This window comes from Abrus precatorius, unplaced genomic scaffold (genome assembly GCF_003935025.1).
Source record: "Abrus precatorius isolate BTA unplaced genomic scaffold, Abrus_2018 Scaffold4, whole genome shotgun sequence".
Taxonomy (NCBI): domain Eukaryota; kingdom Viridiplantae; phylum Streptophyta; class Magnoliopsida; order Fabales; family Fabaceae; genus Abrus; species Abrus precatorius.
Window position 1 is genome coordinate 17,272,907 of NW_020874384.1, and position 15,513 is coordinate 17,288,419.

Sequence of the window (15,513 nt, forward strand, 5' to 3'; positions counted from 1 at the left end):
TCTACGACTAGCTCTAATCATGTTGTCAATTATAGTTTCTTTCATAATTGTTATTACCCATAATCCTTCTTCATGTTGTTGAACTTTCGTTTGGAGGTAACTGCTGATAACCGCTTCTGAGCATTGTAATAACTTTTGTGTCTTGTATGACTTTTATGGACTTAGAATTTTTTCTTTTTGTTTTTTTATTTTTTGAGCAGTTCCAAGATAAATGTAAGAAGCTCATTTAGCATTATGGACTTAGAATAATTTACTCATTGATTTCTATTTTTTGACTAATTCTGCAAAATTTGAGAGCTCTTTTCGTTCTTGTAGACTTAAAATATTTCATCTACTCATTCTTATTTTTAAGCAATTCTAGAGAAAATTTAGAGTTCAACTAAGTTTGTGGACTTAGAATATTTTTTGACCACTTCTTATTTTTCGAGCAATTCTGTGTGTCAGGAGCTTTAAAACCCTCAAAAAATCCTCAAAAGACATTCAGTCTTGTGAACTTAGAATAATCTTTTTGTTAGTCTTATTTTTTTAACTAGTTTTAGCTATTCTTAGTCCAGGAACTAGAAAATTTTCAGAAACTCCTCGAAAAGACCTTCAGTCTTGTGGATTTAGAATAATCTTCTACTACTCTCTTGTCTTTCGAGTAGTTTTGAAAAAAATCTGGAGTGTGACAAAAATATCTAAAATAATTTAAAATGTGACATTTTTTACAGAAATAAAGGTTTTTTTTCCTCAAAAACCTTATAACACTTTTTTGGTTCAAACTTACTTTTCAATAAAGAATGAGGCTTCTTCTCTGACTCTCTAAAACCCCTCAAAATATAGTTTCTTCATTATGGAAAAAAAATTATTTTCTAAATACTTCTAAAACTCTTCGAAGAGTAGAATCTTCAAGATGAATTTAAGACTTAAATAATTTTTCAAATATTTGATTTGTCAATGTGAGAGCCTAAGATCTTTAGTTTGATAAGATCTTTATAATTTAGAAAAAATTTCCTTTTCCCAAACAATATTATATAATGTTAATTTATATTAAATAAAATAAAAGTATATATTTATAAATCTTGGTATGTTTAAGAAAGTATATATATATATATATATATATATATATATATTTGTATATTAATAAATTTTATATCTTATAATGATATTTTTGAAATATTAATTTGTAATAATATTTTATAATGTTAATTTATATTAAATAAAATAAAAGTATATATTTATATTATTAAAATCAGTTTTAAACTAAATCTAAATTTTAAAACCAGTTTTAATCCATTTTTAAAAAAGTAAAATATGGATTAGTTTAAAATTCAATCTACATAATTAGATTTAAAATAGATTTAGATTAGATTTAAGCAAATTTAATCCATGTTATTCCTCTAATGGATTTTAATCAAGACTCTGAAATATGCAATTCAAGTAGATTTGCTTTATAAATCACGCTAAAATGCTAAAAACAAAGTTTAATTAATATTAATTGGAAATAAGAAAAGTAAAAGGCATGTAAACAAGAGGTGTACAAGCTTAATCATGACATTTTGGACAAAGTTACATTCTTAAGCTAAAATCCCTAGTTAGAAGATTGATATATATGTAAAGACTTATATTAGGCTCCTTTGTTTTTTTATCATCAAAATACTTTATATTACTCACAAGAGCACAAATAGTATTTCATAAGAAGAACTTTACACGCAGTATACACATATTTACTTTTGCTTAGGTTCACTTATATCCAATCCCTTAAGGTTGAACTTGACTTAGCTAAAGGGAGGGGATAAGACATATCCAATCTCACAAATTAAAAACATAATTAAGCTAAATATAGGGAGAGAATAAATGTTTACAAGGACCTAGTGTGAAATTATGTGGCCTTTATAATTAAAAACCACATAAAAAAAAAACAAGAAGAACAAGAAACAAAAAACCTGTACTTGACCAAAATGATAACAACCTAATGACTTTATATCTCACTTCCTATCATATTTCATTAACTTGGGAATAACAGCTTCACAATCTCCTTCGACTTCAGGCACCAGTAATTATGGCAAATGGGCATATAATGTCCCTCTATGATTTCCTTTTGATTTTCTGTGAAACTCAATTTGAATTTGCACTTTCATTTTATAATATAATTACATTCTTATGAGTCCACACACACCAAATTGTAGTTGTCCAAATTGTATATGATAAAAAGTGAAATGCGTACTCTTCCAAACCTAGTGCGATTATACTAGTACTAATGCATTAGATCCTATCAAGATCATATGTAAAAGTTAGTATAATATTAGAGTTGATAGAGCTTCACAACCCATTTGTTCTCCAAGAAAAAGATTTTGACCCAAAATTCAAAGCTTAATAAAAAAAGAAGTAACAAAATATTGAAAGGAGAGAGAGAGGCTCAATAACAAAGATTTAGTGACACTTGACGTCTAAAAAAAGAGAGACAAGAATTCATTGAGAGAGACAAACAAATAAATGTTGAAGACCTATAAGCCTCCGAAGCTCAAAAAAAGGGTACAAGTTTAGGCTGAAATCTGAAGGCAAGTTACAAATAAATTAAATTGGTTTAATTGAAATTGAAAGAGAGTGTTAAAAAATAAAGTTTCATATCAATTGAAAACAAGACAAGTAAAAAAAAGAAGAAGTTTCAACCTTAAAGACCAAAACTTTTAACTAGAAAACCAACCACTTCTCCCATAAAATATAAAACTTAGACATGACTTGTTTGCAAAAGTCAACACCAAATATTGGAATAATGTGAAATGAAAAGAGTATTAAGATTGAGCATTTAGATGATAATTTACATATTGGTTTATTTAACTCGCAACTCTTATACTAGTTATAATTGTGTAATTTACAAGTTTTTTTCTATTTGATAACGTTAATGTGGGGGTGAGGCTGGTACTTGTTGAGTTCGGTAAACTATTGTGTAGTGACTTTCTAATTAATAATGACATCTGCGTAATATTTTTATCGTTCTTATTTATTTATCGCTTTTTATCATAATATATTGTTTATTTCTTATTCTCTCTTAATAAGTATACATAGCAAATAAACATATAATACCCATTTTAATTTAAAAAAAATTACAAGCTTATTTATATATTTTCAACGAATATTTTTATTTCATATAATGATATTTATATGTTATTGATTTGTAAAAAGATATTGATAATATATTTTAAATAAATAAACTATAAATAATGAAGATGAGTTTAAAATTTTAATTACACAAAAGATACAAGGACGTTGATTAAAATCGTGGTAAATTCTACAACACATTGTTAATGAAATCAGTAAAATACAATCATGTGTATATGATTATCTATACTACTTTTATACATAAATACACTTATAAAATAAGAAGAAAAAAAATAATTATAAAAATTATAATTTTATAAATATTATAATAATTTAAAAGATTCAGAAATATTGAAGCACAACATTGAGTCATTAAGATATTTTTAAACTAATTAATGCAATTAATGATTGAATAATTGACGATTTATGGTTAAAATATTAAAAGGTAGACTATAATAATACTCCAAATTTGAGTGAAAAAACTATTTAAACTACTTTATTTTTATATATAAAGGTACTTATAACATAAAAAGAAAACGATGTTACTTAAAATTAAATAATTTAAATTTTAAAAAATCATCACAATTTGAAAAATTAAGAAATTTGAAAGCACGGTATTAAATAAATTAATAATTTAAAACTAATTAATACAGTTAATACTTGAAAAATCAAACAATACATTAAGATATAAATTAAAAAAAATCCATGATTTGAGACGATAGAAAATGTACTCCTAAATTACTTTATTTTTATATATAAGGATTCGATAGTCATATCGAACAGTGAAATAATTTTGTACTATCTTACTATATTAAAATGATTTTAAGAGGAATTTTACACGTTAAAACTACCTTGAATTTTAAAAATTTATGATAATTTAAAATATTTTATAGTATTATATTAAGTAACTATGATACTTATAAATTAATTAGTGTAATTAATATTTGAATATTTATTCTATTAATATTAAAAATTAAATAATATATTAAAATATAGATCATAAAAATATCCATAATTTGAGAGGACGGAAAATGTTCATAGACTACTGTATTTTTAAGTACAAAAATTCGATAGTGATAGCTAACGGTGAAATAATTTTATAATTTTTTACAAGATTAAATTGATTATAAGAGAAATTTTACACGTTTAAGCTTACTTTTTTTTTAGATTTTATGTAATAAAATTCGAGACATTTCTTGATAAAATTGAAAATTTTGAAATTCTTATTTTGAATTAAAAAATAAAAAATTGAATAATAAATATAGTACACATGTTTAAAAACTATTAATTTATTTAAAGAATAGAAAAACTATTTAAGATGTAAAGATACCAAAATAAGCGCCCAAATTTCTTAATCATGAGAATATAAAAATAAGTACAACTTCTTTTTTTTTAAATATAAACATGAGAACAGATATTATAATACTTTTATCTTATTCATTGTCAATTACCACTACATAGTATTTCTTCTTCATTTTTTCTATCTTAGCATATTTTTCTTTATATTCTTTAGTTTCTTTCTCTTTCTTCATTTTACCTCTTGCAACTTAAAAATGGAATATATAATTAAGATTATTCAATTTTAAATTTTGTGACTACTGCTCGGCATTTCCGGGGATTGACCATTCGAATACTGGGCACGTCGTCGTGAACGTGTCGATCACTTTATCAAGCTATTTCCTAACAATATTTTGGCATATTTTATCATTGAATTATTTAATAAACATTAAAAATGTGATCAGTAAAACCAACCGATAAAATAGTTGAAAATAAAAGAACAAGTAAAAAAGATTTTAAGATATAATTTTTATCTAAAGTAAGCTTTAGTTTGAGCTATCACTGTTATGATCATTCAGAATATTGTACCAAGTCTATCACTATTAATACATAAAAGTATTTTTTACTGTGCTTCAAATTTTGACAGGATATTTTTTTACCTCTTTATATTAGCTCGATGATAAATAACGCTGCATTCAAATGTAATTCATATTAACTTTTAGTTTTTAGGAGAGTATAACAATGAAGTTCGTACATGCTCGACATACACTATGAGTGGGGTTCTCAAAATGAGCAATTGAAGAATCCTACCACTTAATTGCAACGATTGAGGAATAAACACATAATCCAGTACTATATCAAATAACACATTCGATCATCACAGGCAACAACGGTAATTAGAAAATAGAAAAACAAAAACAAAGAGTCCAATCAGTAGCCAGTAAGATTTGGGGTTGTCCCTCCAAAGCTTATCACAATTCAGGAGTACGAGCTAGGGACGAATTCAATTTGACCATTTAATGTAATTAAAATAATCACATTACTTAATTTATAAAATATAAAAACGCGTTAATAATTAGCAACGAGTAATTAAAATATTTTTAATTTAAAAAAAACACGTTAGCAATTATTCTTAAGATATTAATTAATAAATGAAAAATTAAGAAATAAAATTGAATGCCATGAATAGATTTTGATTTAGTAATTTATAATAAAAATTGAATTGGTTAATTGATTGATTAATTGACATATGATGAACAGCTCAAGAGTTGTAATTGTAATTTGATAGTTGCAAAAATGGGAAACTATTTGAACAGAAGAGTGGAAAAGTGACAGTGATGGATTAATTTTGGCGGTCCAATCTGTAATGTAGGAAGAGAAAAGGACTTGGCTGGTGGAAACTCCTTTTAATACATGAAACTATGCAAAGTGCAACTATACAGAGGGTCAGAGACAGGGTCTTCCTTTCTGTCTTCCTTTCCTTTCTCCCATCCATAAAACCATCGTTCCTTTCCATTCTTTCCAAAACTAAAAACCTCCAAATTACAATTCACACTCCGAACAAACCCCTCACATTTCCCAAACCCCAAAAACCAACCTTAAAATTAACCAAACCCCCAAACCCAAACACAATATTACAAAAATGTCATCCCCCTTCCCTTCTTGCTTCCGCCCCTCCCCAACATCCGATGCCCACCCTCCTCCTCCTCCGCCGCCACCGCACTCGACCCACCCGAACCTCACGACCTATCTCTACCACACGGACATAGGCCTCGTTTCCCTGACGTGGTCACGCTCCCTAATGGGTCGTTCCTTGCACGTTCACCTCCATCACCACCCATTCGATTCCCCTCCTTTCCCTTCCCTCTCTTCTCCCTCTTTCCACCTCCACATCAAACCCTTCATCTTCTGGAAGAAACACGGCTCCAAGAAACTCTCCCCTAACACCCTTCTCTTCTGGAACCTCTCCAAAGCCAAATTCGCCTCTGGACCCGAACCCCACTCCTCCTTCTACGTCGCCCTCGTCGTCGACAACGAAATGACCCTTCTCGTCGGCGATTCCGCCAAGGAAGCTTATTCCAAGTCCAAAGCCCACGACCCCAAAAAGGCCCAATTCCTCCTCCTCAAAAGGGAACATGTGTTCGCCGACAAGGTTTACACCACCAGAGCCAGATTCGGCGGCAGAACTAGAGAGATTCAGATAGATTGTTCCTACAGGGACCATTCCAGGCTCTGTTTCAGCGTTGATGGAGAAAGCGTCTTGCAGATTAAGCGCTTGAAGTGGAAATTCAGGGGCAATGAGAGAGTGCAAGTGGATGGGGTCAACGTTCAAATCTCCTGGGACCTCTATAATTGGTTATTCGAGAAGGACAACAACGATGGACACGCCATTTTCATGTTCAAGTTCGAGGAAGAGGAGGACGAGGAAGGGATTGGAGAGAGGAATAACTTGGTGAATTTGTGGAATTTGGGGGTTTATGATTGGGGCAAAATGGGTAAGAGTTGGTCGTCTTCGTCGGTGTCGTTGGCTTCCTCAGCAGGATCGTTCGGTGGAAGCTCCTCCGTTTTGGAATGGTCGAGCGTTGAGGAGAATGAGTTGGTTGTTCCGGTTGGGTTCTCTCTGCTTGTTTATGCTTGGAAACGCTGAAGTGAAGGGTGATGCCAGTGCTTGGTTTTCCTCGGTTTGGAGTTTTTTGGATTCGTTTTCTTCTGTTATGTCATTAACTAGTTACGCTGACTGGTTAGAATTTAGGTGTTTCATATTTGTTTCCCACTAACCCATTTGTTTCGTGAACATAGAGGTAAATAAATCTATCTTAGAGTTTTTAAAGCACATGAGAATCTATAAGTAGATTCCAACTTGATAATAGATCTAAGTAGTTTTTGTGTCTTTCTACATCATATCTGGATTGGAACTTATTGCTTGTTTTGTAAATTCCTTGTAATTCATTGTCTGAGCTTGGCTATCATGTTGTGAGAATCAAATTGATTAAGGCATGATGGGACGAATTGCTTTCAGTATGTCTTTAATTAGTGACTTGGCTAAAGCAATTTTATTGTTACATTTTTGGTTTTTCACAGTTGGGGTTTGATTGGAACAGTAATGGTGGTGTGCATTCCAAGTGTTGAACCAAATGACATGTGAGGTAGGACCGGTTCTTTTTTCTTTTTGATTGCATTGGTAAATGGCAACTAAGCTTGTAGTTGGAAGCGGTACCCCTTGTGTGACCGAAACTAACCGTAAGTTGGTTGACCAAGTCCACCCAAAATCAATTATTCAATTCAATTGAACGGTACTGTATCAATTTTCTTGCCAAAACCAAAACTTTTAACTGCAGAAGAAATGGGACGGTTGCGTTGCCTAACTGGCGTGTCGTTCGTGGTATGGACCACGTGACGTTCTTTTTTTTATGATTGATGATGTTTCTGTTAGTCTTGTGAACACGAAATTAAAACAAATGGCTGTCTGCCAGCGATTTTTTTTCAGGCTTATACTTTTTACTAGGTCAATCTTATTAGCAGTTTATATCAATTTCATTTAGTTACGTAATCTAATTATTACGGCTAATTAAGCCTTTGTTATTGTACAATCAAATCAAGATGTCGACCAATCTCTCAAGTCTACGGACACCGAGATATTCCTATGGGCGTCATTTCGTTAATCTTCTGTCAAGGGTATATTTAGATTAAAAGCTCAATCAAGTGTTTGTTTAATAGTTTTATCGTGTAGGAGTTTAGATCATAAACCACTTTAATAAGTTAAAATGAATCACATTTGAGCTCTTTTGACGAAAACGTTTTATGTATATGTAAGCGAGATCATACAAACCTGCCTTTAATTTTAAGGTAATCTTTTTTATAATCAAATAATGAAACTATTCTTTTAGATATGTTCCGGATTCGATAATGATTAGTGAAAATGTGAATGACATTACTTCATAAATAATGAAAAGAAAACATTAGTTCATAAACTATTTTATATATTTGGTGGATAGACAAGATGGGTAATAAACTTAATCCTTAAACGATATAATGTGAATGACATTAGTTCATAAATAATGAAAAGCATTATTTATGGTTCCTAAACGAGTTTTCCTACTCTTCAGTAAAACCATATATTACTTTTGATTTTATATAATTAATTTATTAAAAATAAAATAGTTATATGTTATAAAATTAACTAAACTCTAGTTCAAGCACCAGCTCCAATCTCTCTCTCCATGAAGCTGTAAAGAAAACATTCATTCTATTCAATTATATCACTGCTTGAATTCTCCTTGACTTGGGCCATTGAACAATATTAGAGAGTCATTAACGTTTAAATTTTTTAATTTATATATTTTGCATATTTTACTCTTTAAGTATCCGTGCAATGCATGAACAATTGCAAGTTTATGCATATAAAACAAACACTTCTGGTTAAAGAAGCAGGTTAAACATTTGCAATTAGGTATGTGCTTATATCGTTATTTAACATTATAGCCTCGTAATATTGTAATTGAATTCGTAAATGAAATATAGAATTTTCTTAAACCTAAACCATTTTAAAGAATTTTCTTTACGTGTTCAACACTTGAAACGTAAACTTGTTAATTTGTGGAAGCCAGTTAGAGTAACAACTTTTGCTCTCTGCATTTAAAAAATTAAGATACTTTTCACTTGGACTAGGTTTAAAAGTTGGGAAATAAGCAATGCACTCACATATAAAGTCAAAGTAAGAGCCTTTTCATTTGAAGCGTATAGCCAAAAACACGGTGTTTTCCGCTGCTTTGCTTTGTAACCCTGTTTTCGCAGCAATGACTTGGAATCGATTCTGAAAAGTACACCAAGAAACAATCTCGTTTGCTAAATTTAATATAAGCCGACTATTAAGACTTTTTTACTGCTTGTTTGGATTTTTAAGAGCGCTTAGACTTAGAATCCCTCAGAGAATGGAAAAAAAAATTGTTTAGTTTAATCGTTGGGAAATAAGATTAATAGCAATAGCTTTTGTGGTCCACTAGGACGACTTAGCATCGAGCTTATCATCAATATTAATGATGCCACGTTTACGTTCGAAAATTTGTACACCCTAGCCGGACTTCGCCCCCTTCATTGCCAGATTATTCGTTACGCTATGAGCTACAGGCTAAAGGTTAACAATATATTGTCATAATGCATTTGTTCATCAAATAGAATATTGCTATCTACATATATAAACCTGATCACTGTATTTTAAACCTCAATTATCAACTGATTGTTTTGTCTTTTGTTGGTTGGTATATAGAGTTTCATAGAATGCTTCTATGTGTTGGTGTGTTGGTGGGAGCTGAAATATTCCTTTCTCATTTTCATTTCTTCTTTTTCCTTCTTACACTCTTTGATGGGTCTCTTAAGCACCATTCTAACAATGTGTTACATATTGATTAAAAAATAAATAAAAGTGCATATTTTTATTAAAACATTTATTATAAATATAAAATTATTTATGTTTTATTTTTAAAGTAAATAAAATATTTAATTAAATATATTTAATATTTTTTAATCAATATCCTTAATGCATTCTCAAGAAAAATAATAGGTTATAAAGTTCAAATCTTACTTTTAATCCACCTAACTTTTACTAGATAATTCAAGAGAAGATGATTATTTAAACATAACCAAAATTTCAGTCAATGTAAGGCGCATTAACATTTCATAATATATTAAAATTATTTAGTATTTATACATATTTATGTAGTATACTTTTTCAAGATATAATTAGCTTTGATTGGTTTTAACACTTATCTTGCACAATTTTAACTGCTTTAAAGTGAAGTATTTATAAAACATTTAAATTCAAATGAATGATAAATAAGTCATAACTTTTTCACTCTATATATTCCTTCACTTTAAAAGAGCTACATCAATCTTGCAGACAAATTCATTTTTAATTTATGAAATGATGGATCAGGATAGAGTTTTTTAAAAAATGCCAACTAGTGCAGCACGAAATGAATAAAGTGAAAGTTTTAGTAATGTCTAGATTTGTTTTAAGAAATAATAATATTGTTTTTATTTTATTTTTTAAAAGTAACTATTGTCCTTAAAATGAGTTATTTCAAACATGTTATTAATATTTTCTTGTAGAGCGTGTAAGAGATGGATTTGAGTTTATTTGAAATAATGTGAGATGAGATCGTAAGAGGCATCCATCTCTGCTGGCTTCATTATCAATCTTATTATTTTCTGTTGCTTACTATAACAATACACCATAACTATTCTTGTACGACATTGATTTCTAAATCCTTACCTTTCTTATACGAGTAAGATAAGAGGCCACAGCATCAATTATTTGGTATGCTATTTTTTTTTTAAAATCATGGGAATATTTTGGTGCTCTCTCTCTCTCTCTCTCTTTTCGGTAAAGTGTTGTGATTATTCGCATAAAAGAAAGTCAACATAGAAAGGGCTGCTGAGAACCCGAAAGCCCAACCATTTATTTCATACTCCCTAGTCCATTAAGAATGTGGATGATGGAAAAATAAGGTCTTAAACTTGGGAAGAGAAACGATTCTTCAGTTTCACGCTGTTTTAACACCCTTTATTAATTGATAAAATTATGTAAAAGTCGGTAAATAAAATTACTTTCATTTATTATTATATAAGTTTTGGATAAATTTTACTCAATGATAATAAAACATAGTATTTCAAAACTTAAGAGTGTAATGCATAACTTGAAGAAAAGGCTTCTACTGCAAACGGGGATAAAAAAAGAAGGGAAAACACAGAGAAATCCAAAATACAAAATGTTGCTTACCCTTTACATTACGCGGCTACCAGTTAAACTAGACACGGCAAAGAAGGGGGAAAGCTTGTATATTTATTTGTTACGTAGGGCTAGTTTCCTCAACTAACCGACCTCTTTAATATTTTAAAGGAAAAACCATAGACGGAAACATATAAAGTAACTGCACAAAACCCTTGCAGATGCTTAAAGTGCAAGTGATCAAAATGTTTTCGGCTACACGGTAACTAAGAAATTGGATCTACACATTCAAACACATACCACCCACGTTACCAAGTAAAATAAACAAACTGACTCCAGATTGTCTTAATTTAATCAATAGTTTGAAGTTCAAGTCCTAGACATACACTTTGTATTAATTGTTTTGAGAAAAAGCTTTGACTCGAATATATCATCAGGTGCTGTATTCAAGAAAAAAATGCATACACCCATGCTCTTCCTAAATAAATCAATTTAAAATTTGTTTAAAGTCAAAGGTAAACCATTTTATTTTATTTTATTTTTCTAATTCCATATGCTTAGATTAAGTCCAAATGCTCGAGCCCAAATGACCCAATAAGGCTGTTTATGTAAGCAGTTAAACAGGGTCCTAGCATATTAGTAAGTTGGCAATTTTCACTAAATACAATGGTTTGAGAATAAAACGTCATTTTCATCCTCAAAACTAGGTAACCGGGCCAAACATGCTATATAACCATGCAAGTTAAAATATAAAAAATTCAAGAATACAAAGCCAAAAAATGTAGAAAAAAAGGAACTTTCCATTCACTATAGAAAGCATTTTAAAAAGAACATAGAGAAAACAAAGCAACCATTCCATAGTAGCTATTGCTCACTATGAAACATATACAGCAGAACAGAAAGATGGAGCCAATAAACAATTTTCTTCCCTGCTCATCTTAGGTTGCTAACATCATTCTAAACCCCTATAATTCAGAGTCTATCTCCTGCCAAAGCTTTACTTCACTGTTAAGGTTGAGGTTGAAGAATTATGAATCAAAGATGAAGTCGGAGGAAGGCAATGTCTTTGGCTACTACTTTTAATGGCTGAACCTCGAGATGAAGACGATAATGAAGAATTGGAGGAAGCCCCGAACCTGCTTGATTGACTTCTCGTTTTCCTCTTTTCTCCTTCCTGAACCCTTTCCAATGTAACTTGTTGAACCTTTGTGTCATTTAGGCCAGGGGGAAGAACACAGTTGCAAAGAAGACCTTCATAGGACCACAACATAACATTAGAAATGCTCACTAGTTGTTATTTACTAGGAAAGGACACAGAAATCTTGTTTACAAGGTGCACCATAGTGTTACCGTTAACTTATGTTTTCAGTTAATTCAGTTACTTGATGTTCAGTGGATAGGTAACCGAATTAACTAAATAACTGTAAACATAAGATTCTAATTAAGAGTTGACGGTAACATATAGGAACAAACACCAATCACATAACTGGTACATAACAAATGGGAAAAGATAACTGTAGCTTAATCAAAAGCAACCAATGATTTAAATACTAATACAGTATATCAGTAGATGTTCTTAGAGCATTTCTCTTGTGACTTTGTGCAAGGGGAGTATATTCTCCATGAAAAAGCAAGCATGCTTCCAGTGTAATGTGAATTTTAGTTACTAACCATCAATTAGATTTCAAAAAAAGAATCATTGCAAACTTTGTATAGTTACATCCAACGGATACAAACAGGATGAAAAATTAAAAGTAAAGTAACAATGAGAATAGAAAATAAATTGATATATTTCTTACCAAGTCGAGCCAGTCGATTGACCCATCGAGGGATTGACTTTCCCGTTAATTTGAGACAAACATCGTTACAGAAGTGGTTGCAATTTTTTGAGATGAGATGATAGGTGCTGCCAGAGTACTCTTTAGCCAGTTTCTCCATGAATGCCCGAACATCTTTCGGTCCCAGATCCGTTGTTCCAATGAAAATTGATTTTCTGAATGTGAACCCAGGACAGTGTTTCGGTTGCACTTCAAAGATTCCCGTTGTGTCAAGTTCATGCGCCCCAAAACCGTATTCAATGCCATGAACTAGGACAAAATGAAAATTAAGAAACCAATAATATTTTAATCGTCAACAAGCAAAGCAAAATTTAAGTTAAATAAATTCCTAATAGAAGAAACACATTGCGCACCTAACTATGAGAATATGCCTGAATTGTGAATATAATATTAATCAGTAACGACAATTGACACACCGCTAACGTTTTAATTAACCAAACAACCCAACTAAGAGCACCCTTTTATCCCGCTGTTGAAAAACATCGGAGAAGACTCGTTATTTTTAGTATGCAAAATTGATTACTCCACCTACCTACGATATCATGCGGTTAATTTCAATGTTTTCCACCTATTGAATATCCAACTCAATCAAGCATGAAGAAATAAATATCTGGGTCTACAAAAAATTGACCTTCCTATTCAAGTAAAGCGATGAACTTTAACCTTCCATTGATATAAAGAAGAGTTTTTTTAATTCATCCGGGGAAAACATGTCATAAACAAGGCACAACATGGGATTTGAATTAAAAGTACCATGATTTTGTTTCCCTTAAGAATCGGGTGGTGTCTAAAACTAACAGTAATACCTACCCAACGACCCAAAGTTTCATTTTTTGGGTGGGTTTGTTTTAGATGAATGAAACAAGAAAAAGATGTGGAAAAAGAAAGATTTCGATTACCTTGAACCCCTGAATGGTAAACTCCAAGGCCAAGCCAATATGCATAGCCATTAATGGGGGTGAGGTCATATACGTTAATGTAAACGGGAACAGTGCCAGGCTTCTTCTTCCGTGGCCCGGACATGAGTTTACACAGCATTGTGGGATGTGGAAAAAGCTACTATGGTATGGTATGGTATGGTATGGTTGTGTAAGTTAAGCTTAAGAGGGAATAAAAGGGTAGATTGGGAAAGAGAGAATAATCCGTGAAAGTATTGAATGTTAAGAGTTAGTTGTGTGGTCCCTTTGGGGATGAAGAAGAATGTTGTATGGCTGTGGGTGCAGCCCTGACATCTATCGGCGGCCCAAAGCTCTTTGCCTCACCCACCTCTCACTTTTATTTATTATTATTATTGTTATTATCATCCTCCTCCTCTTCCTCCCTCCCTCTTGTCTCGTTTCCTTTTAAATTCTTCAAAATTATTATCCTACTTTTATAAACAAAATGCTCTAAATTAAATCACTAAAAACTTTCAATCAAATAATGCATTTCCAGTCAATTCCTTTAAGTAAGCTCTTAAGCTCAGATTTATAAATAAAAACATTATTTGAAGGGTTCATTATATTATATTGCGAATGTTGTCAACTTAAATAAAACTTTTAAAAAAATAATATTCGTAGTTTAAATGAAATAAGTTATTAACATAAGTCTTTTGCTCCTAATTATTCAACAAGTAAAATATTTAGTATGATTAGTATTCACTGTTAGTGGGAACTATAGTTTTTTTTTTTAAGAAATAATTAAATATCAAAGCTAATCATTTTTAGTATATTTATTTTAATATTATCGTCTAATTATCTCGTAATAACATTACAAACTTTTTTTAGATTAAACCATTAAACAATTTCTGAACACAATTTTTTTATAAATCCGTCTAGTTATTCACGAAGAAATGATAATTTTATATTAACATGAAACAGTGTTAAGAGCACGAGTTTCCATGATCTCCACTTACTTATTGATGGTTATGCCCTGATTGCTTACATTGTATTCAGATATTAACGTTAAGATCTCTTTTATATATATATAACTGTTTGAATTATTTTATATTATTTTTATAATTATATATCAAAATTAATATAATTTACACATTTATATGTATATTATTTAAATTTTAATATTTTTATAATTTTAAAATATATATTCATTAAAATTTTATAATTAAGTTTTAGACAAATAATTAAATTAATTAATCTTTTGTTCTATAAAAATTATTTAAAAATATAAGTGTTTAAATTTAATAGTTAGCGAACTCTAACATTTATATATACACATTCATTAATAATTTTGACATTTTACATATTTTAATATGTGCATTATATAAAAATTAATTTTAATGTGTATAAAAATATTTAATAAAAAATTAATATATTATTTAATATTATTAATATAATACATTTATAATATTTTATCATTTTTGCATTAAAAAATCAATTATATAACTTTAAATGCATATTAAATAATAAAATTTGTTAATTTTAGTTTTTAAAGTTAAGTTTAAGTATTTATAAATAATAGAAATTATAAAAAAAAAATATAATTATTATATTGAAATTATAAAATATAATAAATATATTATTTAATAAAATTTTATTATTATTAAAGGTTGAGATTAATAAAACTCTTAAATAATTATTTTGATTGAAAAGA

The 15,513-nt window shown here is 29.9% G+C and overlaps 2 protein-coding genes across 3 annotated transcripts; one reads left to right on the forward strand and one right to left on the reverse strand.

Annotated features, from left to right (window-relative positions):
* Nucleotides 1–5,800: 5,800 nt before the first annotated feature.
* Nucleotides 5,801–7,837, forward strand: LOC113865758. The gene has a single exon (XM_027500496.1). The coding sequence runs from the start codon at nt 6,002–6,004 to the stop codon at nt 7,004–7,006; it is 1,005 nt and encodes a 334-aa protein (XP_027356297.1). The 5' UTR covers nt 5,801–6,001; the 3' UTR covers nt 7,007–7,837.
* A 3,828-nt stretch (nt 7,838–11,665) lies between these two features.
* LOC113864814 (deSI-like protein At4g17486) lies at nt 11,666–14,269 on the reverse strand. 2 transcript variants are annotated; one of them, XM_027498954.1, is made up of 4 exons: nt 13,824–14,233; nt 12,886–13,173; nt 12,193–12,337; nt 11,853–12,162 (listed from the first exon to the last, which is right to left on the reverse strand). In XM_027498954.1, the coding sequence occupies exons 1-4, from the start codon at nt 13,960–13,962 to the stop codon at nt 12,084–12,086; spliced, it is 651 nt and encodes a 216-aa protein (XP_027354755.1). In that variant the 5' UTR covers nt 13,963–14,233; the 3' UTR covers nt 11,853–12,083. The 2 variants fall into 2 exon arrangements, with proteins under 2 accessions (XP_027354754.1, XP_027354755.1); XM_027498953.1 differs by having other exon boundaries at nt 11,666–12,337; nt 13,824–14,269.
* Nucleotides 14,270–15,513: the final 1,244 nt, after the last annotated feature.